The 25074-nt window shown below is 50.3% G+C and overlaps 1 protein-coding gene across 1 annotated transcript in view; it reads left to right on the forward strand.

Moving 5' to 3' along the window:
- Window positions 1-25074, forward strand: part of MVB12A (multivesicular body subunit 12A) — a 222113-nt gene that overhangs the window by 186381 nt on the left and 10658 nt on the right. Inside the window, exon 9 of the mRNA XM_069604019.1 lies at window positions 3029-3088. Within this exon, the coding sequence (XP_069460120.1) occupies window positions 3029-3088 (60 nt within the window). The remainder of the gene's footprint in view (window positions 1-3028; window positions 3089-25074) is intronic.

Here is a 25074-nt window from a genome sequence, read left to right on the forward strand (position 1 = left end):
GCACAGCGTTTGGTCCCCAGCAGTAGCATCCAACCACATAAACCTGTTGAGCTGTTAGCGGTATTCAAAGCACTGAAGGCCTTTCAGAGACAGTTGCAGGGAAAGACAGTACTGATCCTCACAGACAGCACCACGGCCATGTAATACCTGAACAAGCAAGGGGGCACTCACTCTCCAGGGCTGTCCAAACTGTCACAGAACATTTGGAAATGGGCTCTCAAACACAAGATGTTTGTATTGTCTCAACACGTTCCAGGGGAACTCAGTCTTCTGGCAGACGTGCTCAGCAGAGACTTCCTGTTGCCCTTATAGTATGAATGGTGACTACACGAAGACATTGTCTCCAACATTTTCGCAGAATGGGGCTTCCCAGAGATCGACTTGTTCGCAACTCTGGAGAACTCACAATGCCCAGATTACACCTCCAGGTACCCTCTGAACCGGTGCAAGGGGAACGGTCTCTGGATAACATGGTCAGTGAAATTTTACGCTTTTCCCCTCCCTACTCAACAAGCTTGTGCACAAGATGCACCAGGAACCAGTCATCATGATATTGCTGGCCCCGATGTGGGCACGCCAACCCTGCTTCTCCATCTGATGGAGATGTTTCTCTCTCCTCCAATGAAACTGCCTTGCCCATACAACATGCTATCTCAGGACAAGGGAGAAGCACTTCATCCATGCCCGCAGACTCTCAACTTAGTGGACTGGCTCCTGAGGTCAGAGTTCGGGCATCTCTAACTTCCTCAGAGATGCATGTATATACTTAGGGAAGCAAGAATGCCTAACACCAGACATTGCTACTCCCATCAATGGAAACACTTCGTCATCTGGTGCAATGCCAAGCGCATCAATCCCGTTGACTGCTGTCCTCATATTGTGTTATACCTGACCCACTCACTAGACTCGGGTCTGGTTTTTAATTCCCTGAAGGTTTACTTAGCTGCACCCTCACCCTATACCACGGCCCAACAAAAAGTGCTGTGGTGTTAAGATCCCAGTTATTAAAGTTTTCGTGGAAGGGGTTAAGAGAATTCATCCTCCCATTTCTAACCCGGCTCCCGAATGGGTCCTAAATGTGGTATTAACCAGACTTATGGGGTCTCCCTTTTAACCTATGCATAAAGCAAGTCTCAAACCTCTTACTTGCACGACCGCCTTCCTAGTGGCAGTCACTTCGATAAGGAGAGTCAGCGAACTACAGGCCCTTTCAATTCTAGACCCTTTTGTTGCAATTCACAGAGATAAGGTGGTTATACGCACTCACCCTCGGTTTGCGCCCACATTTATTTCTACTTTCCAAGTGAACCAGTCAATAGGGTTTATAGTGATTGCATCGAATGCCAAAGCATCGAATGACTTAGCATCTAAAAAAAAAGCAACGGGAAACGAAGCATTGAATGCATTTTTATTTCATTTCTTTTTAATGGGGTGCCCACCCAACCCCTGTTTTTTTACCCCTTAAAACCCATTATAATTAAAATAAAACCTTTACCTACACTCTTGCCAAGAGAGATCTGCTCTTCAAGCCTAGCGCACACTCTACTCGGGGCACTGGAGCTTCCATAGCATTCATTGCAAATGTTCCTCTCGAGTCTATTTGCAAAGCGGCAACCTGGAGTCCTGTACATACCTTTACAAAACACTATTGCCTAGACACTCACTCTAGGTCTGATTCTCAGGTGGGACAAGCAGTACTAAGGCATCTTTTCACTACTGTTCCTTCTCATATCCCACCTCCAACTCCGGGTAGGGCTCGCTAGTCTATGCACAGCATGTGATTCTAAGCAGATTAACAAGCATCAGAAGACATGCATTACTTCCCGTAATAGCATTTCTGATGATTGTATCTGCTTAGATTCACATATGCCTACCCTTCCTCCCCGTTCATATGGAAGGAACATAGACATCTTACTACTTCTTCTCTCTTTACTGTACTCACGGTAGTCATAAGGCTCACTCAGGGCAGAAAAAATACAACCGGAGGGACCTCGACGCATGAGGGATTTTGGGTCACTACACGTCACATTAAAGATAGTGTTACAGGCACGCCCATGTCGACGTCCCCTTTCGATTGTTGAAAGACGAGATGCAATACTCTGCGGTTACCACTAGATGTCGGACTATATGCACAGTATGTGAATCTAAGCAGATACAATCATCAGAAATGGCATTACGGTAAGTAATGCATGTTTTACCCCCATATGATTTAATGCACTTTCTCTTGTGTGCCGTATATGCCCGTATAAGAAGGAATATTTTATGGCCTTTTCTAAGGCAGGCAGGATTCAAACAATGCCGTTGTGCTTTGTTTTTTTATAAATGGGTGAATACCCAGCATTGTTATGCTATATCCGTCATAACTTAAAAGTGAGGAAAACATGCATTGGGCAGTAATGTATGCAGATTCTATTGATATGTTAGGTTTATAACTATGAATTGTTTTTCCTTTGGTACAGGGTATGATGTTGCTGTGTATGTAAAAGTCTATGCAGGCAATGTAATTTTAAAATGTAATTTTGTATGTTTGTACATACGTTTTATGGAGGTTTAATTCAGTACACCAGTACCAGTGTAGTATATTTTCTACGGATAGGTATGCAGACTAATTGTACCTTTGTCTCAAGCTTAAATCCCTTGAGGTAATCCTGACTGTTTTGTCATGTTACATTCTGTAAGCATGTTGTGGCTTCAATTTTCTTTTGGGTATACTGGTCCCACCTTAAGGTTAATGGTTGTACAGCCCTTAACAAAGGTTTGTGTAAAAATTGCCTTAACTGGAATCATGGGAATTATGATTTTGGGCAGGATTATAGTGAATTTTGCTTTACAGCCCAGCACCAATCGGCATCTATGGTCTGGGTCCTCCGTCTTGCTTTGTGGAGTGCTTCTATTGATAAGCTTTTTGAATCAAGAAATAAGCAGCATGTCTGAATTTCAGTACATTTAAAAAAAGGATAGCTCCTCAATGTTGATGCTATAAAAGTGTAACCATTTGCTTTTCCAAAATATTTTCTTTTTTATGTAGGTGTGGTCGTCTGTATTTTCAGACCTTCAAATCAAGTCTCTCTCGGACATTGAAAATGAGGTATGTAAGAACTACTGCAATGTTGGGTTCATGTGTAGTTGTCTACAAAGTCCTGCACGTCCAGGGTGTAGTTAATAAATACTGCATATCACCTCTGCAGCCTTTTCCTGGCTAGACAGTGCAAAGAGAGATGATCCTGGTGATTAATGGTTGTGCACATTTGTGAGGATGAAGGTTCTCTGAATTTACTTTTTCCCTGACTGTTACACTGACCCTTTTCCCCAATGGGTGATGTGATTCTGATGTTATCCTCTGATCGGCGGTAAACCTCTCTGGGTAAGGGGTTCCCAGAGACAACCTACTCCCTGTTCAAGTAACAGTTAGCAAAGACTCACTTTGGTTCGTGGCAATTGACTTGCCTTACCTAGTGTTTATCTGTAGTCAATTTTTAAAAGCATCTGTGTTTCACGTTTGCAGCACACAGTACCCTTTGTGCAGTGTTGCTGGGAGCCCTTTGGGCTCTCCTTTTTGTATTCTTTTATTTTCCCTAAGAACTACTGTTCTCAAGGTTAGGGGGATACATTTCATTCTTCTTAGATTTTCCTCTGAGGGATCAGCATACACCACCCTATCTGGAGTCATGATGGGTTACCTAGTATCTCCTTTCTCTCTGCTCCTGTAATATATATTTTACGGTGACTGGCATACAGTTATGGCTGGTGGCAGTGGACATGTTCTACCAACTTTTGTGTAGTTGTTGCTCGCACGCTGTCTTTACTGGTGCGGCTATGCACACAAGAGTCACCATAGGTTGTCCTTTCTTTGTCCTTCTTCTGCCGGGTGGGGGAGGTCCTGCTTGGAGTTATGTCTTCGGTGGGAACCCTTTGTGTAGCCCTCCGAGGCTCCCATTTGTCTGCGAGGACAGGAAGCATGGAGGATCCAGAAACTCTGCTGTGCTTTGTCTTCTGGTGTGCCTGAAAGGAACCAGTTCGCACTTGGAGGCTGGCTGTCCTGATTGGACAGCCACACGCTCCTTTCTGTAAACTGTAGGCAGAGTTTGCAGAGGATGAGTGTGAAATCCCAATAAAAGGTGAAGATCCTGAGGCAGAGTTAAGAGTAACATTTTTTTCATCATCGCAACAGGCATGTTGCGGGATAACCGTGCCTACAATGGAAGACTCTATCGCGAATGAAAGTGTGCCAAATGAATCGGGAGAGGGCTAGGGAGTAAAAAAGCACTTGTGGATATGGATGGGGGGGATTAGCATTACAAAAGGAAGGGGGGACTTGGTGTGGGCAGGTAACAGTTTGGGATTTTTCAAGCGTTTTCCGATAACCGCAGGGATACTTGGGGTTAACTGTGTGCATGAGTAGTTCATTGGGCTGTATGTGTAGTACATTGCTATTATTGGGGGATAACCGCAAGCATGTGTACATTTCTTTTAAAAACAGGAAATGTTACAGCTACAGTGAATTATGGCTAGTGTGCCCCAAAGAAACCTATTGGTGTGGCCACAGCCGAAGGCCATGGCTAGTGGGCCCTGAAGAAACTATAGTATGCAAAACATGTCATTGTGGTCATAAAAGGGGGCGCAAAGTTAAGGTGGACTTGCTTCAAATGCGAATGCTGAATTTCAAGGGTTTTGTTGCGTTAAATCTGATCAGATTAACTGTTAACTAACGTTTTTATCAAGGAATTTCAAGGGCTTTGTTATAGTCTAGTTTCTTTGGGACCCACTAGCGATAGCCTTCAGCCGTGGCCACTGTACATTCTGTACCAATACGTTTCTTTAGGGCACACAATCCATGACCTTTGGCCAGGACCAGTTGCCACAGCCTGCGACCGTGGCCACTGCACATGTTGCACCAATAGGTTTCTTTGGGGCCCACTTGCCATGGCCTTTAACAAAGCTTTCTTAATAATGTTTTCATTTTTTAACAAATAATTATTAAAAATGTCCAGTCTGCGGGGTGGCCCATGGCAAATCTGTCATGCAAGTCAAAAGTTATTTGCAATAGAATTTTCAGATTTCCTATGATTCAAGGCTTTCATCTTAGCTATTGGGTGGAGACCGGGGGCTTGGTGGCTGAGAGGAAGTGGAGGGCTTCAAACGCAGCCTTTGATAAACTGGCCTTCCACCTGCTCCAAAGGCAATATAGACTCTGACATCTCCAAGAAGAGGGTCCATATCCAAGCCTGCGTCTCTGCGGCCTCAAACAACACAGCTGAAATCTTTAAAATCTGCAAGGAGGTGTCAATCCTACTACAGTCGGCACCTCTCCTGTTGCCTCCCAGGTCCTCTGTATGGCCTTGTCGTCTCACTTCACCACTAAAACTCAGTACATCTACTCCTCACTTTCCCACCCTCTACCTTTCCTAGGCCCTCCTTGGCCGCCTCTGCCTCTCCTCTTCCTTTCGCCTCCTTCTCTCCGACAGCACATGGCGATATTTCCAGACAAGTCCGATCTATGAAAGTGTTGTCCAATCAGGTGCTCCCCTGCTCCTCCAGAACTATTAAGGGCCATGTTTCCACCCTCATGCCTGCCTTGACCAATTTCTGTAATCATTCTTTCACCACTGGAACTTTCCCCTCCTCAAGCACTCCCTTGTGCACCCCCTCCCACTCCTGACAAACTATCGCCTGATTTCTATCACTCCTTTCCTGGCAAACTCCTGGAAAATCTGGCCATCTTCCAGCTTACTCTATACACTGAATCTGTTGGTAGTCTCCATGACCATCAGTCTGGCTTCAGAGCAGCCAGAGGCACGGAAACTGCTCTCCTGAACACCCGTGAAGATCTGCTCTCTAATCTTGATTCCAGCTTTCCCTCTTTCCTCATCCTCCTTGACTTTTCCTCTGCTTTTGATACGGTTAATCCGGCCACCCTGATCAATTCTGAGAGAACTTGGTCATCACGGATCAGGCCCTGGCGTGGCTGACCTCCTTCCTCCTGGATCATTCCTCCCAGGTCCAACCTGGGTCCTTTCTCTCCGCCACCTCTCTCTCCACATTTGGTGTCTCGCATGACTCTATCCTCTCACCCTCGCTCTTGATTGTCTATCTGGCCCCTTTGCCCACCTGATCTCCTCCTTGTCTTCTAACTTTCAGTGTTATGCGGATGACACTGAGCTCTCTTTCAGGCTTCCCTCAGTTTCCTCTCCTTCATTCCTGACTGTCTATCCGCGATTCAGGATTGGTGCGCCCCCAACGATCTCTGCCTTAATGCCAGTAAGACTTAGAAGATCTTTCTCATTAAGGACCCATGCTCCTGCGTTCCCTCTCTAACTCTGGCCACCCTCTTGGGGCCCGCTTCCCTCGACGTACTTTGTGACTCAAAAAACCTTGGTGTCATCTTCAACTCCACTCTCTCCTCACATCACGGTCCTTGCCAAGAAGGCCCACTTCCAGCTACACCTCCTCATAGGTTTTCTACCTTTTGTCACCTTCCCCCGGAAGCTCATAGTCTCCAGAGCCCTGGTTCAATCCAGGCTGGACTACTGCAACAGCCTCTTTCTCAATCTTCCTAACTCTACCCTTTGCGCCCTGCAACTAATCCAGAAAAGGACTCCAAGACTTATCCTTGGCCTCAAGCCCAGGGACTGAATCTCTCCTGCCCTGAAATCTCTCCACTGGCTCCCGGTGGCAGCAAGGATCAACATCATGACCTTCTGCTTCCTTCACAAGGCTTTCTGGTGCCGGGGCCCTGTCTATATACAACTCTTTGCCTAAATACCTTCCTTCTAGTGCCCTTCGCTAAGCTACCTCTAACTCTCCGAGGGTCAGATGCTTCTCCAAGCATTGAGTGGAGGTCTGCAGGTGTCTCCCTCTGGAACTGCTCACTGCCCATCTCAAACTTGAGCCGGACCATCTGAAGTTCCGGAAGCAGCTCACAACCTTCCTTTTATCCTCTGCCTTCTCTCTCTCTCGCTTTTTTGCTTACTTACCTGTCTGGCTGCCTGGTACCCTAGAGTGTCACTGGGTACCAGGCTCCTCAATGACCAGTCTTCCTTGCACTGCCTCCTGGCCTACCTCGCACTTAGAGGCTGTAATTGTAACCCCTACTTACCCAGAGCTGCGCTGCCCTGTCTGCACTTCCCCCCTCTCTCCCTTCCCCCTGCACTTCCCCTCTCTCCCTTCCCCCCTGCACTTTCCCTACTCTCCCTTTCCCCTGCACTTCTCGTTGTCGCACTTGCACAATTCCAATGTCCCCAAGCCTAGTAGGATTGTTTGTCTTGACTCTCCCCTACCCCGTCTCCCCTCCCTTGTCTTGTGGCGCCTAGAAACACTTGTGTACAGGTGCGTTATAAATACCATACCAAATCATATCTATAATATATATTTCTGAGGCTTGTCTATCTGCTTGGAATCACATGCTATGCATAGGCCGACATCTAGTGGTAGGTGCGGAGTATTGCATCTGTTTTCGATGCTCGAAAAGGGACATCAACTGGGCGTCTTAGTAATACTATCCCTAGAATGACGTGCACTGTACCCATGATTCTACACGTGTCAAGGTCCCTCATATTGTTTTTTTCCTCCATAGTGGTCAGTCACTTCATGCGTAATTCATAGCTTTGCTACATTAATATTTGCCAATTATTATCTTCTCGCGTCTTTCAGTAGGTGCTTCTTCGCTCTTTCCGACAAACTATTCATCGCTACCATCTGAAGACCTCTGCACAGTTTTTACTATCTACCGCTGGCTGCGGCCTTCAACTGCTTCAGCGCTTGGCGTAGGGAGAATGGGGGTTTCCACATTCTATATTTCACCTAGAGAAGGCCTCTTCTCACTTTCTTTTCTTCTTACATTAGTCTGGCCGCTGCTAAATATCCTTTTAAAATGGAAAGGACTCCCTTTAAATTCTGTCCTTCCTGTAATAAGACATTTCCCCATAAAGACACTTGAGTGTGTAATAATTCTCTTGCCTAAGAACACTTAGAACAGTGTTGCGCATCCTGCAAATTCTTTCGGTCTATGAAGCTAAAAGAGAGGTGCACCAAGCAGTGAGCGGCTTACGCCATGCAGTCTGAATCCCATTCACTCACCGGCGCTGCTGTCTCGAAAGAGGAAGAACTTGGCAGCTACGGCGCTATAGCCGAAGGCATGGGGGGGGCGTGGCCAGCACGCATGCCGTGAGGACAGGCTTCCATAGAGCTCTGTCCGTGATCCATCCTTAAATGAATAAATGTCGCTGAGATTCAGTCTGCAACTCGAGACAAAGGAGTAACAGCGCAGGGGAACCGACTGCCGACACTCTACAGCGACCCTGGGCTGAATCGGAGACCAGAAGCCCGAAAACGGGAAGCCAGAAGTCGAGCCCCTCCGATTCGCAAGATGGCAGCGCCCGCCACGAAGCAGGACTGAAACGGCCTCGACATCGGGCCATTCCGCAGACCGCAGCAGCTGAGGACGTTGCTACTGACTAGCCTGCCGACTGCTCCGTCGACCGCATCCTGGCCCATGCGAGCGGAAGACCGGGAGGGGAGAACCGGGGCTGAGAACTGCTGCAGCCGCGGCACATCGAGGAAGAACTGGAGCGTGGGCGCGGCCTGACGAAGACTCGCCCGTCGGGACGGTGAAGCAGGGAACACGGAGCTGTGCCTGCGACGCTGACCCGCTCGCACACAGGTGAGGCCGGGCAGGACCACAACTGAGGGGAGCCGCAGGGAGCATAGCGGGAGGCGACGGGCCCCCACAGGATGCAGCGCACAGGGCGAAGACCCCTTAAAGACACCCCTTGCGGGGGCACCCGACCTCGCCCTGTACGATCTCCCAACACCCGGGAGCGAGAGGAAGGCCAACCTCATCTGGGCCCCCGGACGGCTGGATAACGTGGGGGGCCCACATCAATAAAAACACCCGCAACACCCAGGCCGCTGGAGGGCACAAGAGTGATCAGCGTACCCCCAGGGAGACGGCACTGAAAGCGGCTGAGGCCCGCCAGCTATCGGGAGCCAGAGGCACCCCCAACCACACATTGGGCCCAACTGGCAGGTTAATACCACCCCGGGACGAAGGCAGCAGCAAGACAGACAAGGGGCAATCACTACTGCTTGACGAAACGGCCACAGGGACACTCCCCACCGAAACAAGCCCCAACGCAAACATAAGACACAAGTGGGCAGGGCACTGAGGAAGGCAGGACCAGGCCAAAACAAATAGGAGGACCAGCCTGAGCCACAAATCGGCAAGCAGGACAGTGAGGCGGGAAGGCCCATATAACTATTTGGGCTGCTGGACACTGGCGGGACACGGAGTCCCGCCCAGGGGTTCCATCGAGTAACACCGGAACTACAGCACTACCTGAAGGCAGTAAGTCAGGGCCACACAACTTGCGGATCAAGACCTGGAACAGGACATAGGAGGGACCTTGGGAGGGAGATGTCACCCCCCAAAAGCAAACTGCAACTGGTCACAATGGACTCTTTCACGACGGCTAAACCCCAGAGACAACCACAACAGGACCAGGAAACCTTGGGGGAACTCCCCAGAAGGAAGAAGACCTCAAACATGCACAGGTCCTACAGGCAATATCTGCCCTCCGCACATCGGTGGAGGGGAAGATAGACGAGGTGAAATCGGACATGCAGCTCATGCGTCAGGACGCCCGCAACCTCACTGAGAGGGTCACGGCGGCGGAAAATACATTACAAGACACTGCAGAGGACACCCAAGAATTGAAAACTAAAGTCCAGGAGCTTGAGCAGAAGGTGGCAAGGTTGGAGGCGCGCTCCGAGGGCCGAGCCCGCCGAAATAATATTTGCATACTAGGGGTTCCCGAGGACATAGAGGGCCCAGACCCGACCGACTTCGTCGAGACACTGCTGCTACAGGAGATGAGAAAGAGCCCACAGATCCCTCCAAAAACGCCCACTGCCAGGCTCACACCCACAACCAATTATAGCTAAAATTCTGAATTTCCGCGACCGTGAAACCATACTACGATATTAAAGAGAAGAGGAGAAATCAAAAGGAAAGACTCAACGATAGTCATATATCCGGACTATACACCCACTGTGCAACGAGCAAGGAACTCCTTCATCCCAATAAAAGCACAATTACGGAAACACAACCTAAAGTATAAGTTGCTCTACCCGTCACGCCTCAAGGTCCTCTACAAAGGAAGAGCGACATTCCTAGAGACTCCAGCTGCAGCAAATCTATGGCTGGAACATAACAACCTGGCCGACGGCAAGGATGACCCACCAAGATCGGACATGGGATGACAACCCACCCACCGTTATAAGAAGAATGGTGAGACCGCCCCATGCAAGGCCACCAAAGCAGACACTGAGATCTCAGCGGAATACTACTATGTTGATTTCCGGATCGGACGGGAGCTGAAAGGATTACACGAGCACGGAAAAAAAATGACCCACCCCCAAGGAAACTGTGCAGGCAATCTACCTGCAGACATCCTGATCCGGAAGGCCAGGAGTGGCCTGGAAGGCTCGGGACCCCCGAGCATTGCAAGTTGGAAGCAACTGCTGGGGGCAGTTCAAAGTTACACGGTTTGATGTTCCCATTCAAAAGAATGGAAGTTACTACTGTTGGTAAGTCTCCAAAAATGAAAAGAAGGGGGAGAGGGACTGAACTGAGGGAGGAGGAAACTTGCATCTGGTCCCACACAGGGAAGGGGCTATTAACGCCAGTACCATGCACACGGACACCAAAAGGAGAGCAACAGAATGGACACTATGCCCACTTTGAACGACCATGACCACAACAGCAATTAAAATATTGACATTTGGGGACATACATCCGCAGAAACAGAATTAAGACCTACCTGCATACAAAAGGGGTGATGATAGCGTTACTACAGGAGACCCACTGCACGACTGACTCACTGGTCAAACTCCAAACACACGGGGGGGGGGGGGCAGGGATTCGGCACTGCATACTCCAAATATGCCAGAGGAGTGTATACCTGGATACACCCACAGCTCCCTTTCCGCCTGAGCAAATCAGAGGTTGGCCCGGAGGGCAGATTTGTGATACTATGGGGGCACATAGAGCAGACAGAAATAGGCATAATGAACTCCTACTTTCCCAACAGCAATATACCGGCCCACCTGGACTCACTATACCCCAAAATCGTGCAATACAGAGATAGCCTGCTCCTCTGGGGGGGTGACCTTAACTGTGTATGTGATCCGGCACTAGACAGATCCATCCCCCACACGAAGGGTCCATCAGCAGGGTCAATGGCCCTGACTGCAATGATAGACAGGCTGGACCTGGCAGATGTGTGGCGTGAAACACACCCAGCACAAAGAGGATACTCATACTACTCATCCCCGCACAAACTATACACGAGATTGGACCACATCCTCATAGGCAGAGAACACTTACCCCAAGTGGAAGGAGCGCAGTATTTGGGAAGAACCATATCTGACCACTCCCCACTCTTAGTAACATGGAACCACAATGGCCCCAGACCCCCGATCCCCATGTGGAAAATGCCAGCGGAAGCACTCAAAGACCCAGACTTTAGAGAGGAGTTGCAAGACTCCATAGATAGCTACATAGAAAACAATGTGGGAAGTGTGGAACACAGCAGCACGGCCTGGGACGCCCTGAAAACGGTAATAAGGGGGGAAATCATTGCAAAGGCCGGGAGAATCAGGAGACAGCTCAGGAAAGAATTAGACCAGCTGGAAAAGAAGATAGAAAGGTTAGAGGCAGCTCCCATAGGTGACCAGAACAGGGAAACGGAACTTCGGAAACTCGGGGGAGAAAATGATACAGCGTGGAATAGGCTAGAAAAGCTCGACCACACGGCCAAAACGAACAGGGCACACACAGAGGCGGACAGACCGGGCAGGCTGTTGGCCTGGCTATGCAGAAGAAGAAGATGAAGAAGGGAACACACATCACACGCAGCAGAACATAAACGACACTTTTAAACGCTTCTACACACAACTCTACTCACATGGGGAACGGGTCCCTCCAGAACAGATTACAGACACCCTTGATGAGATAGGACTCCATAAAATACCACCCGAACAAGCTTTGATACTAGACGCTGAAATCACGCTTGACGATATAACAGAAGCCATCCGGTCCCTGGCCACGTGCAAGGCGCCTGGCACGGACGGCCTGCCCTCGGAGTTCTACAAAGCATATGAACCCTCCTCACACTTCTGCTACATGAGGTGTACCAAGAGGCATATGAGAGGGGAGTGCTGCCTGAAAGCATGAGGGAAACATTGGTGGTCCCGATCCTTAAACCAGGCAAACCGGCAGATCTGTGCAATTCCTACCGCCCGCTGGCAATGCTAAATTATGATGCAAAAATTTTAACAACAATACTAGCCAAGCGACTGTCCAGAATAATAGGGGACATAATACACAGCGACCAGTGCGGCTTTATACCGGGCCGAAACACATCAATAAATCTGCGCAGGCTACAACACATCATAGCCCAAACTAATGAAGACAGGAGCTCATATGCATTAATGTCCCTAGATGCCATAAAGACGTTCGACTCTATCTATTGGGAGTGGCTGGTGGCAGTACTCAAAGAATTCGGCTTCGGACCCGGGTTCATTAGATGGGTTCAGATATTGTACACCGGACCAAGAGCTAGAGTGAAGTCCGGGAAACACGTATCAGAAGCCTGGGACATACAAAGAGGGACCAGACAGGGCTGTGCTGTACATACTGGGGCTGGAACCCATAGCAATCTATTTTAGGAAGCAGTTTTTTGATGCTGGCATAAGACTAGGAGGGGTAGACCACATCATTTCGCTTTTCGCGGATGATGTCCTTATATATGTTAGAGACCCACACCTCAACGTACCCATCATGCTGGAAGTCCTGGACAACTACTCCAGAGTATCTGGGATCCAATTCAATAAGTCGAAATCCTGCATGTTCCCCCTGGCGGCCCTGAAACACGTAGAAACTGAGGCACTTCCGAAGGTAGGGATAAAATGGCAAACCACCAAATTCAGATACCTAGGAATCCAGATAATGCACACCGCCACACTGATGCATGAACACAACACAAAGGCAGCACTTCCGACTCTACGCAGGTCCATGAACTTCTGGTCGCGACTCCCCCTGTCGATGATGGGAAGGGCCTCAATAGTTAAGATGATTGTTTTACTGCAATTCTTGTATGGGTTCCAAAACGTACACTATTATATCAAAAAACCCTTTTTTCGACTAATGGAGTCGCTAATAAAAGAGTTCATATGGGTAGAAAATAGGCACAAAATAGCACTGTCGACACTAACCCTGCCATACGCTAGGGGCGGCATTCAGCTTCTTAATCTAGAAAAATATTACCTAGCAGCCCAACTCAGCTTTATAACTAAATGGCTTTCAGGCAAACCTACCGATGAAAACCCCCTACTACAGACTATGAGCCTCCCTCACCACCTGAAAGAACTGGTCTGGGTACCATCGAAGTTGCTGGGAGAAACACCTCACGTAGTCACCCTGGGGAGGGACGTCTGGCGCAGAGCGAGGACACTCACTCATACGCAGAGGGCCTACTCACCAGAGGTCCCACTGATTGCAGACCTATACACAGCGGCCACTGACCTGAAACAAATCAGATCATGGGAAAGGGAAGGGGTCTACACTTGGGGAGATTTCTACGAGGAAGGTACCTTCAGGGAATTTGCCACGCTGCAGGACAGAGAAGGCTTACACCTGGGGCAATTCCTCTGGCACCAGAAGGTCCGCGCCATGGCACGAAGCAAATGGGAAACATGGCCCGAGGAACCGGACACTGAACCACTATTAACGCTGCTATACAACATGGGAGAGGGATGCAGACCAATATCCCAAATATATAGGCAACTGAGCGATGCACCTAACCCCAGAAGCATGGACATGAAAAGAAAATGGCAAATAGATATAGGCAGGGAAATGACAGCAGGGGAGTGGAACAGAGCGCTTACATTCCCCAAGGAGGTGTCGAGAAACCACTGGTTCCGGCAAATACAGATGAATGTACTGCATCGAACCTACCTAACCCCGAAACGGATAGCCAAATTTAGCAAGCAAATGCAGTCAAACTGCACCTGGTGCAAGAAGGAGGAAGCAGACCTAATCCACATGATGTGGGAATGCCCCAAAACGAAGACACTTTGGGAAAAGGTGAAACGGATATGTGAGAAGGCAGGTATGACCAAATACAAATGGACACCGGAGGAGTGCTTGCTAGGAACCTACCCCAGATTATCCCAGATAAAGCACACAGTCAGATTTATGGACATAACGTGCATATTAACCAAAAGAACCATAGCCATGTCCTGGAAAAAAACAGCCGGACCACAATATAAAGCATGGCATGGAGAAACTGAACGATGGCACCTGGCTGAGACCAAGGCGTGGGAAGAAAGCGTGGCCAGATCAACCGATGAGTCCAGCAGAGCCCTGGAAGCATGGAAAGAACCCACTAGACATATGTTTCTCCCCTCCGACGACAAGCCCCCCTGAGCCAACGGCCTGGAACGAACATACCCGCAAGCCAGACAGGGAGACCCAATGAGAGCTAATGAGAGACGCTACGGGCCTCTGGGAAGCATCCCCCCACACCCTGCGAGCAACCCGATTGCCCTCTTCCGAACACCCCTACCCCCCGGGGATGAGAGAAGCTGAACTACGTGAAGATAGTAAGGAGACAGTTGTTACTGTTTGTTAAAATTAAAATGTATTTTACTTGAACACGAATAAGGCACAACATGGAAATATGTAACCGATGTTATTGAAAACGCCAATAAACAAATTTTAAAATAAATGACCAACTACAAATGGACACCTGAGGAATGCCTATTCGGAACCTATCCTAGGTTAGCCAAACTGAAACACATAGGCTTATGGACATAACGTGCATACTGGCCAAAAGAACCATAGCCATGTCCTGGAAATGACCCGCAGGACCACAACACAAGCATGGCACAGTGAAACAGAGCGATGGGTGTCGGCTGAGACCAAGGCCTGGGAAAAGTGTCACTAGATCTACGGATGAGTCCAGCAGAGCTCTTGAGGCATGGAAAGAACTTACTAGACACATGTTTCTCCCTTCGGACGACAAGCCCCCATGAGCCCATGACCCGCAAGACGGGAAAGGGCAACCCCAGATAAATGTCTGGAGACAACGCTGGCCCTGGGAAGGTATCCCCTCTGCACCCTCCCTGAGCATGCTACACCAACTTCCCTGCACCCCCGCCCCTCCGAAACAAGAGACGCTGAAACATATGGACATGGCAAGGAGACAGTTATTGTTATTCGTTATTTGTTGTTTGTTACAATATTAAGGCTAAATCGAAAAGCATTGTAAAAGAGTATGCACAAGACGCATTTGCAAAACTTGTAAGTGATATTACTGAAAATGCCAATAAACAAATTTAAAAATAAATAGCTGAAGGCATCCAGGGGGAGCCGATGGACTCCTGTGTGTCCTTCCCCAGCCTCACTAGGCAAGCCGAAATCTCTGCTACATGGAGGTCCTCTGGCGACAGGGACACACAAGTGCATACACATAATCTCATAACCCCAAGCCAACCCTCGACGGGATCGTCGAAGAAGGCACATACGGCAACATAAGTTTCATCAAAACATTTGTCAAAATCTGTCAAACCATTGCGTTTGAAGCCCACTGCGCTTCTACACTTGTGTCCAGCGCAAGCTCCAAAACTAAAGAATCTCCTGTTGCTGCACCTAAAATCTCAGCCGTGGCTGCCGAATCACCATTCCCACTCCAAAAACAGGGGAAAACATACAGACACCAGTAACTGCCTCAAATTACATGAAGGCAACTGAGACATTGTCCCAGTCCCTCCAAAGTAAGTGCAAATATATAGACCCAGAGAATATTGTGTTTCCCTTCACAGATACACCTGGAATAGGTACATGGATAAAAGGTAAGTTTGTAATGACCATGGACAAAGTGTCAGAGATTGCCACTTTCATGGAAAGATATCCCATTAAACAAAAGGCACTTCTTTTAGACGAGGGGGTATCACTTTCTAAATCCCCTTGGCTTGAATTCTCTCCGACACTATCATTAATTGATGTTACTGAACAAACATGAATATATTTCAGGATGATCACAATGATCTTTGTCACCAACAGCAGGGTGTGAGGAGGATCAGGGTACATGGCAGGGGAATACCAATCAGGCTACATGGTCAACTTCTCACTCTTGATGAGGCAGATGAGCCAGACATAATATTTGCAGACCCTGACCCCACAGATCAGCATGGCGACTCATCTCCTATAAGAGCTGCTGAACACTTCTAAATTCAGACCCAAGATTCAGTCAAAGACACTGATTTTGTGGAAAACATCTTGAAAGAAAAGAATGCTGTTAGCCAATCTATTCCCTTATTAAATTCGGTCAAGAAGTGAATTGCACCTTCCCTACTTACACCATCCTTTACTCGGGCGGTTAACCCACAGGTAGCGAAGATGTTTGAGCCTGCACCTTCCGACCCCCTTACCATTCGGGCCATGTATCTCCCGACTCTCTAATAGTTACAACTACTAGAAAACGTGCTGGGGTTCCCTTGTTCAATGCAGAGGCACCTCCAGATAAGGAATGCAAAACTGTTTGGGCTTTTGGAAAGGGAGAGACTACTTCTGTCGCCAACTCAAGACGCATTGCTAACAGCATTCTTTTGGCAAGTTACAATGATGTTCAATGGGGCTTAATTAAAGCCAATTTAGATAATGTCCTGGAGCCTTTAAAGTCTCAATTACAAACAATTGTCAGAGAGGGAAGGCAGGTTACTGATAACATTTTAAAGAATACCCTTGACTCTGCGGAAACAGCAGGCAGGATCCTTGCAGAAGGTACTTTATTAAAAAGACACTTGTGGCTTCGCAATTCTGTGTTGAAACCAGAAACTCAAACTGCTCTTACTAATAAACCTATTGAAGAATCAGTCTTTCGGAAAGCTGTTGACGGGGCGCTAGAGGCAGCAAAAAAGTAGTATGGCACATTAAAGATTTTACGTCAAATCTCCAGTAAGCCATATGTTCAACGCAGTGTATTCAACACCCGCCGTTCCTTTCGCTCCAAATCCTTCTCAAGACGCACACAATCCTGGTTCTTCCTCAGGTTCTTCTCCCTGGGACTTGTCACAGGGTACATCCTCTAATTTCAAAACCTCCCAACAATGAAGTTTCAGGCAAGGCAGGGGAAGAGGAAGGAGTGCAACCACTAGAGGCTCCCCTAGCCACACCAATAAATGACTTACCTGTCAGGGTCCCCTCCCATGAATCTCCAGTAGGAGGACGAATTACATCATTCTCCCACGCATGGGAGGAGAACTACAGATCAGTGGGTTTTGACGCCTGCAGCCAACAGAGATTCTGTCGAGCTCCTTCAAAGACCCCGGAACTCTCCGCCAAGAGCCAGCAGAATGTCACAAGAACGCCAACCTATCCTAAAGGTGGAGGTCGAAACCCTACTACAGAAAGGAGCGATATAACTCGTCCCTGTTCTAGAGGTAAAACGACAGTGTCTATTCAATGTACTTCTTTGTACCCAAACAGGATTTAGCCATGTTCCCTGTATTAGATCTGCATCCTGCAAACATGTATGTGAAGCCTCAAAGATTCAGGATGACAACTCTACATGAGGTAATCCCTCTTCTAAAGCAGGGGGATTATATGGCAACTTTAGATATGAAAGATGCACACTTTCATATTTCAACGTTGCTAGTGCACAGAAAATTCCCAAGCTTCAAAGTAGGAGACACTCGCTATCAATTCAAGGTTCTTCCCTTCGGCATAACCTCAGCACCAAGAGTGTTCACCAAAGTTGTGGCAGCCCACCTGCACAGGCAATCCATCTGGCTAATTACAGGAGACGCATTGCAAGCATATCTAAAAAAAACACACAAGATGCAGCCAACCTACTGTTCCAACTAGGGTTCTCAATCAACGAGAACAAATCAAGCCTGTTTCCCAGCCAAGTAAAACAGTTTCAAATGGGTTGTGTCCTCCCACATATTCCTCATATCCTGCTTGCAGATCGGAATCTTTTTTCCCAGCAGAAGGCACTGTGCGTCGTTGATATCGACCATATGCCCTTCGATGGCCTCCCTCCTCCTCAAGTGTGACGTTGTTTGCTGGTATAAAAGGCACGCACCCCGCCCGTTGCCTGTGTTTTTCCTCTCACCAGCACAGCAGGCTCAAAGATGGAGAGGTAATTGAGCGTTAATGGAGAGGAAAGTTTAAATCAAGAAAACTCCTTCTTGGCAGAGGGGATGGATGGGAAGGGCGAAGAGGACTACATGGGAGGAACATCCAATTGAAAGAACATTACTGGGGGTAAGCAATTTGTTCTTTGAATGGATTGTGTCCTCCCGCGTATTCCTCATCTTTGATATTCTCCCATACCAGTGCTTTGTAGGAGGTGGGCAAAAAGTTTTAATTTTAATTTATGCTTTTCCAAATGTCGATTTCCGGCCCAACTCTGTTCAGCCAATCATCCAGAAGTGGAAAATTCCAGTCCTCTACGAGCACGTCCCCTAGAGCTCATCTATGAGGAAATTCCCTTGAGCGTAACCAGTCGCACTTCCTGTTGACACTGGACACAAACGGAACCACTTGGGAGATTCCCCAAAAGGGCTAAGATATATTGAAGGACTTCCTGAGCTAGTTCCCACTCGTGGGAGACTGTGCTCTGCCTGCTCAGAGTGTCTACGGCTGTGTTTTCCTCTCCAGCCAGATGAACTGCCGATAGAGAGATTCCTTCCTGCAGTGCCCGTACCCAAAGCTGCATTGGCTCTCTGCACAGCGGCAGCGACTCTACACCTCCTCTCTTGTTGAGGTAATGCATGGCCACTGTTTTGTCTGTCATTATCAGGATATTTTTTTCCCCATACAGAAGGCAGAAACTCTGTCAGCGCAAGTGTGATTGCCCTCAGCGCCAAAAGGTTGATATGTAGTTTGGACTCTGATAGAGACCAGTGTCCGCTGATTGTCAAATAGTTTGTGTGACCTCCCTAACCTGTGGGGGAGCCGTCTTTAATCTCTGCCAAAAGGGTTCCCCCTTCAAAACATTCTCCTTGAAGGCCCACCACAGGAGCGAATGCGCTACCCTGTTTGGGATCTGTAACAGATCCGTCATTCTGTTGGAGAACTGTGACCACTGAGTCCTGAGAGCCCACTGAAGAGACCTCATTCTCAGTGGAGCCTCGGGCACCAGAAAAACACAGGATGCTATCAGGCCAAGCAACCACAGAAAATCAAAGGATGGAAGACTTGGGACACTTTGAAATTTGTTTACCATCTGCGAAATGTGGATCACCCTTACTTCAGGTGGCAAAGCTTTCCTGAAGAGTCCAGGATTGCTCCAATGAATTGCATCTTCTGGTAAGGTGTCATTTCGGACTTCTTGAAATTGATCGCAAAACCCAGTCTATTGAAATTGATCGCAAAACCCAGTCTATTGAGAGTGTGACAGGTGCTTGTTCGGGTGAACAAACTCTGTTCAGTCAATCATCCAGACAGGGGTAGATGTAAATCGCCCCCATTTGTCGGTCCAAGATGGGTCGCACCCCTCCGTCCTTTTTTGGAATCAGAAAATAAGGAGAGTACCAGCCTTGATTCCTTTCTGCTACAGGTACCTGTTCGATTGCACCTTTCTCCAACAGTGTCTGAACTTCCTGTAGAAGGAATGGATCTGATCATTTCAAGGACTGGCTTCACGTGGAGGTTTCTTTAGAAAAAGAAGGCAATAACCATGGGCGATAGTTTGGAAAGCCCAAGCATCTGTCGTAATACTTTGCCATTCCTTCAGATGCAGGGCTAATCTGCCTCCTACTGTAGTCGGATGCTTTAGGTCTTTAAATCTGTTGTGAGGCACCAGTAAGAGCGGAAGGCAAGGAAGCTGCTGCAGTGGCAGCACCTCTTCCGTTACGTCCTTGACTGCCCCTGCCTTCTCTGGCCACGCTGTGAAAACGACCCTCTTGTTCTTCCCACAGAGGAATAGTAGCGAAAGGAACGTTTTTTTCTCCAGCATGGGGTCTGGCATGGATTCACATGCTCATGAATATTCCCTGTTGTCAGGCCGGGAATCCTCGGTAAAGAAAAAAATCAGTTTCGTTTCTGATCTGACTTTCGTAGTAGTAACCAATCACTGATTTCTGCGTCATACTGACCACAGCCAATGACTGCCCTCTTCCTAAGCCCCGCCTCTAGCAGCCATCCTCAGATTTTTACTGCACGTTCAAGTGTTGGGATCCTCGTGCTATTGCTCTCGAGCTTTAGTGCGTTTTCGCGCTTTTTTCATAGGAACATTTTCTCTTTTTGGACAAAGAGCCTCAAACTCCACCGTTTCTATATCCGATCAACGGGGACCCGTGTCGGATTCTTCTACGCCCCTCAAGGGTGAATATTTTGTCGAGCCATGCTTTTGGAGGACTCCAGAACTTTCTCAGGCCCATCTCGGACATGGCCCAGGAGAAGGGAAGCTCGACGCCTGGGAAGCTGTTCAGGGTCTGCCCTGCATGCCAGCTTCAGAATGTCTTCAAGGAGGACGAACGCTCCCTTTGCCTCTACTGCCTGCATGAGGACAAGACGCACGTGGAGAAGGACTGTGCGTTTTGCGGGAACATGTCGGAGCGGACCGTAAAGGACCGCCATCTGCGTCTCGGCAACTGGCTGGAAGGGAAGAGCCCGTCAGGCGAGAAAAAGAAGAAGTCTGAGCGGTCTTCTAAGACCTTTGAGGGCGGCCCGGCGACGGGGGCCCAACAGAAGGCCAAGCACCACGAGTCCGTGGGCACCGGGAGCGCCGAACGGTCGGGCTCTTCAGCCTCCCCGGCGCCATCAACCACGAGCCAACGCTCTGGCTCGGGTAAGAGGAAGTCAGAGCACCCGGCGAAGTTTCTGGAGAGGCCCCGGTCGAGCTCAAAGACCAATTCGGAGGGGGAGCGAGGCGGTAACCCCCAACCCCCTAAGGAGAAGGCGGTGAGCGCACCTAAGGTGACGAAAGTCTTGATCCACCCGGCCAAGGCCTCTATCGAGACAGTCGCGGCGGCCCTGGCTCAGCCTGAGGAGGCTACACCAGTGGAGGCGACCTCGGGGCCCAGTGTCTCCCTGCCACCGCGGAGGAAGTCCTCTTTCAAGCCCATCGACAGGACCCCCGTGAAACCGCCGACGGAGAAGAAAAAGGGGGGGCAGGAGGCCATCGTGGATTCGGCCTCAACCTCTGAAGAGGAGCTGATCGAAGTCTTAAGCCACGGCATTGGCGTGGAGGAAGACCAGCCCGTCGGGAGGGACCCCGACGAGGGGGACGACGAGAACGATGAGGTTCCTCTCCGCCCGTTACCACCGACGGAGGAACCGCTCCCGACAGGGGACCCGGAGCCGGGCCCTTCTGGGAGCCGCCCTCCTAAGAGAAGGAGGATTCATCCTCCACCTCCTTTTCAACCATAACGCCCGTCTCAGCCCTCCTCCCCATCCACGACCCGGGGGGATGACACGGGGACGGACACGGCCGCGACGGGTACAGACGACGAAGTTTACTGCGAGGATCCTCCGTCGTCACCTCCTCCCCGGGCTTCCCCGCCCGACGCGATTGGATCGTTTCATGCCATGATCGCCAGGGCATCCGAGCTTTTCCAGCTCTGCCCGGAAGAGAAGAAGGAAGGCTTCCTTTTATCAACGGCGCGAGACCAAGAGGAAGACTGTCCTCGCTGTACCCCTACTGGACCATATCTGGGATGAGGGTCTCTCCCTCCTCAAGAACCCATCCACAACTCCTGCGAGAAGGGATCGGTGCGAGAAGTAGTACCGGGTCCCGGACGGGGCCACCTTGTGCCTTCGGGCACAGCCGACCCCAGACTCGGTCGTCTCTGTGGCAGCCAGGAAGAAAGCGGGGGGGAGGGGCATCGGCCTCCACGTCCAATTCCCCCCCCCCCGGACGGCGAGGGAAAGAAATTGGACACGATGGGACGCAGAGTCATCTCATCGGCAGCGACGACGATTAAGGCTGCCAACGCCTTGGCTATCGTAGCACGCTACGACAGGGAGTTGTGGTACAAGATCGCCCCCCTGCTGGACTTCCTACCGGACGACAAGAGGGCTGAGGCCCTGGAGATCTTGCAGGAAGGGGAAGTGGCGTCGGACCACGCCATTACGGTAGCGACGGACACCGCTGATACTGGTTTTCGCCAGTTGGGCAAAGGCGTGTGCCTTAGACGGCGTGGATGGCTCAAGGCAACAGACTTCCGGCAGGACGTGCAGACCAGAGTTTTGGACATGCCGTTCGAAGGGAACAACCTGTTTGGGAAAACAGTGGACGATTCCCTGCAAGCCATTAAGGCGGACACATAGACGGCCCGGGCAAGCAGGGTGCCTCCAAAGGTTCCGGCGGCGGATATTCCACCTAGCGACAAGCGGCCTCGTCGAAGCAGGACTGAAACGGCCGTGGGGTCGGGCCCCCACCGAAGCACCCCGGTGGGAGGCTGGCTGGCGAACTTCGTCGGCGTGTGGGAGTCCATCTCCACCGACCGTTGGGTGCTGGACGCCCTGGCCCAGGGTCACGCGCTAGAGTTTCTAAAGAAGTGCCTACGCGTCTCCCCCGTGGCCAGGAAGGAACATCACGTCCCTCAACTTCTCTTGGAGGTAAAGGCGATGCTCAAGAAAGGCTCCATCGAGCTGGTCCCAAAGAGGCTTCGGGGCTCCGGAGTTTACTCAAGATACTTCCTCGTGAAGAAGAAGACAGGAGGATGGCGTCCCATCCTGGACCTACGACGACTGAACAAATTCATCAAGGCACAGAAGTTCCGGATGGTCACCCTCCAGCACGTCCTGGGTCAGCTGGAGGAGGGCGATTTCCTGTCGTCGTTGGATTTGGAGGATGCCTACTTCCATATCCCCATCCTAAAGGGACACCAAAAGTTTCTCAGATTCGTGGTCCAAGGGCGGCACTACCAGTTCAGAGCCCTTCCCTTCGGATTGAGGTCGGCACCCAGGGTGTTCACCAAGTGCCTCACACCGGTGGCGGCGCGGCTGCGCCTGGAGGGGATCCACGTCTACCTCTACCTGGACGACTGGCTCATCCGAGCAAAGACAAGGGAGCTCGTCGCGGAACACACGGCGAGGACCGTCCAACTACTCACGGACCTGGGATTCTCCATAAACTACGCCAAGTCCCACCTGGTGCCCGCGCAAGACGCACTGTTTCTGGGAGCGAAACTCGACAGTGTCGCTTCTGGCCTCGCCGTCGGAGGAAAGAACGGGGGCCATCTTGGGCAAGGTGCAGCGGACGCGGCCAAGGTGTGGTCCATCAAATCCCTCCTCGGAATGATGTCTTCTTGCATTTCTCATCCGCCTGTGCAGGCTTCGGATGCACCCGTTGCAGGAGTTCCTGGACGCTCGCTGGGTCCAGACGACTGGCAGCTTCGAGGACAGGATCACACTCGACAAGAGTTTCCGACGAGCGATCCGGTGGTGGGGCACCCGCGCGCATCTGACGGCGGGCATGGACTTCCAGACCCCGGGCCACCAGAAGACGGTGACCACGGATGCCTCCCTGGAAGGGTGGGGAGCGCACACCGAAAATCTGCAGGCGAGAGGCCTTTGGCTTCCGACGGAGAAATCCCTCCATATCAACGTCCTGAAGCTCCGTGCAGTGTTTTGGGCCCTCAGGTCCTTCCTTCCGTCCCTCAAGGGACAACACCACCACCATGTTCTACATCAGGAAGCAGGGCGGTACCAGATCCCCAGCCCTTTCCAAGGAGGCGCAGGATCTGTGGCATTGGGCCGTCGCCCAAGGGATGTTCCTGGTGCCGTTTGATCTGGCAGGAATAAAAAAACACCATCGCCGACTCGCTCAGCAGAGAGCTGCGCTCGTGCCACGAGTGGGAACTACGACAGGATCTAGTGGACCACCTCTTCCGACGCTGGGGCACACCCCAGATCGATCTGTTCGCGACGGCGACGAACTCCAAGTGCCGGAGGTTCGCCAGCAGGTTTCTCCAGCCGAGGAGCATGGGCGATGCTTTCTTGTTCCCCTGGGAGGGCCTATTTCTGTACGCGATCCCTCTTTTACCGTTGCTGATCCGGCTCATCAACCAGCTCAAGAGGTCACGGTGCAGGATGATACTCGTCGCACCCGCGTGACCGAGGCAGATATGGTTCCCGGACCTTCTGGACTTGTCAGCGTCCCCGTCAATCAAGCTGCCAGTGGACGCAGATCTTCTCTCCAGGGAAGGAGGCGCCATCCTCCATCACGACCCGAAGTTGCTGAACTTGCAGGCCTGGCTCCTGCAGCGCTAGAGTTTGGAGGTTACGACATACCGGCCGACTGCAGAGAGGTTCTTGCAAAGGCCAGGGCGTCCTCAACTCTTAAATGCTACGGACACAAATGGAAGAGGTTCTCTGTCTGGTGCAACGCACAGAAGATTAACCCTCTACGGATTACGGCTCCGCAAGTACTGCCGTACCTACTGACGCTGGCCAAGGCTGGACTAGCGCACGCTTCCATCAAGATTCATCTTGCTGCGATCTCCCGATACACCAGAACCACGGGACGGACGTCCTTGTGGTCTCATCGTCTGGTGAAGGAGTTCATGAAGGGACTGTTCAGATCGTTCCCGCCGGTGAAGGCGCCAGCCCCGGCGTGGGAGCTCAACGTGGTGCTGACCAAGCTCATGGGACCTCCGTTCGAGCCTCTGCACTCAGCTTCTTTGAAGTTCTTGTCGTGGAAAACAGCGTTCCTTGTGGCCATCACCTCCGCACGACGAGTGGGAGAGATCCAGGCCCTTTCCTGCAAGCCCCCGTACTTGTCTTTTCACGACACGAAGGTAGTGCTCAGGACGCACCCCTCTTTCATGCCCAAGGTGCCGTCGGACTTCCACCTCAACGAACCCTTGGTGTTGCCTGTTTTCTTCCCGTCGCCTTCGTCGCCGGCTGAAAGGACTTTGCACTTGCTGGATGTGGCTAGAGCGCTGAAGTTCTACGTGGACCGCACAAAGAGCTTTCGGAAGACGTCACAACTTTTTGTGAACTTTTGGACCTGTCAATCAGGGGAAGGCTCTCTCAAAGGCTTCCATTTCCAGATGGCT

Source organism: Ambystoma mexicanum, chromosome 3q (genome assembly GCF_040938575.1).
Source record: "Ambystoma mexicanum isolate Mex_15411 chromosome 3q, UKY_AmexF1_1, whole genome shotgun sequence".
Classification (NCBI taxonomy): domain Eukaryota; kingdom Metazoa; phylum Chordata; class Amphibia; order Caudata; family Ambystomatidae; genus Ambystoma; species Ambystoma mexicanum.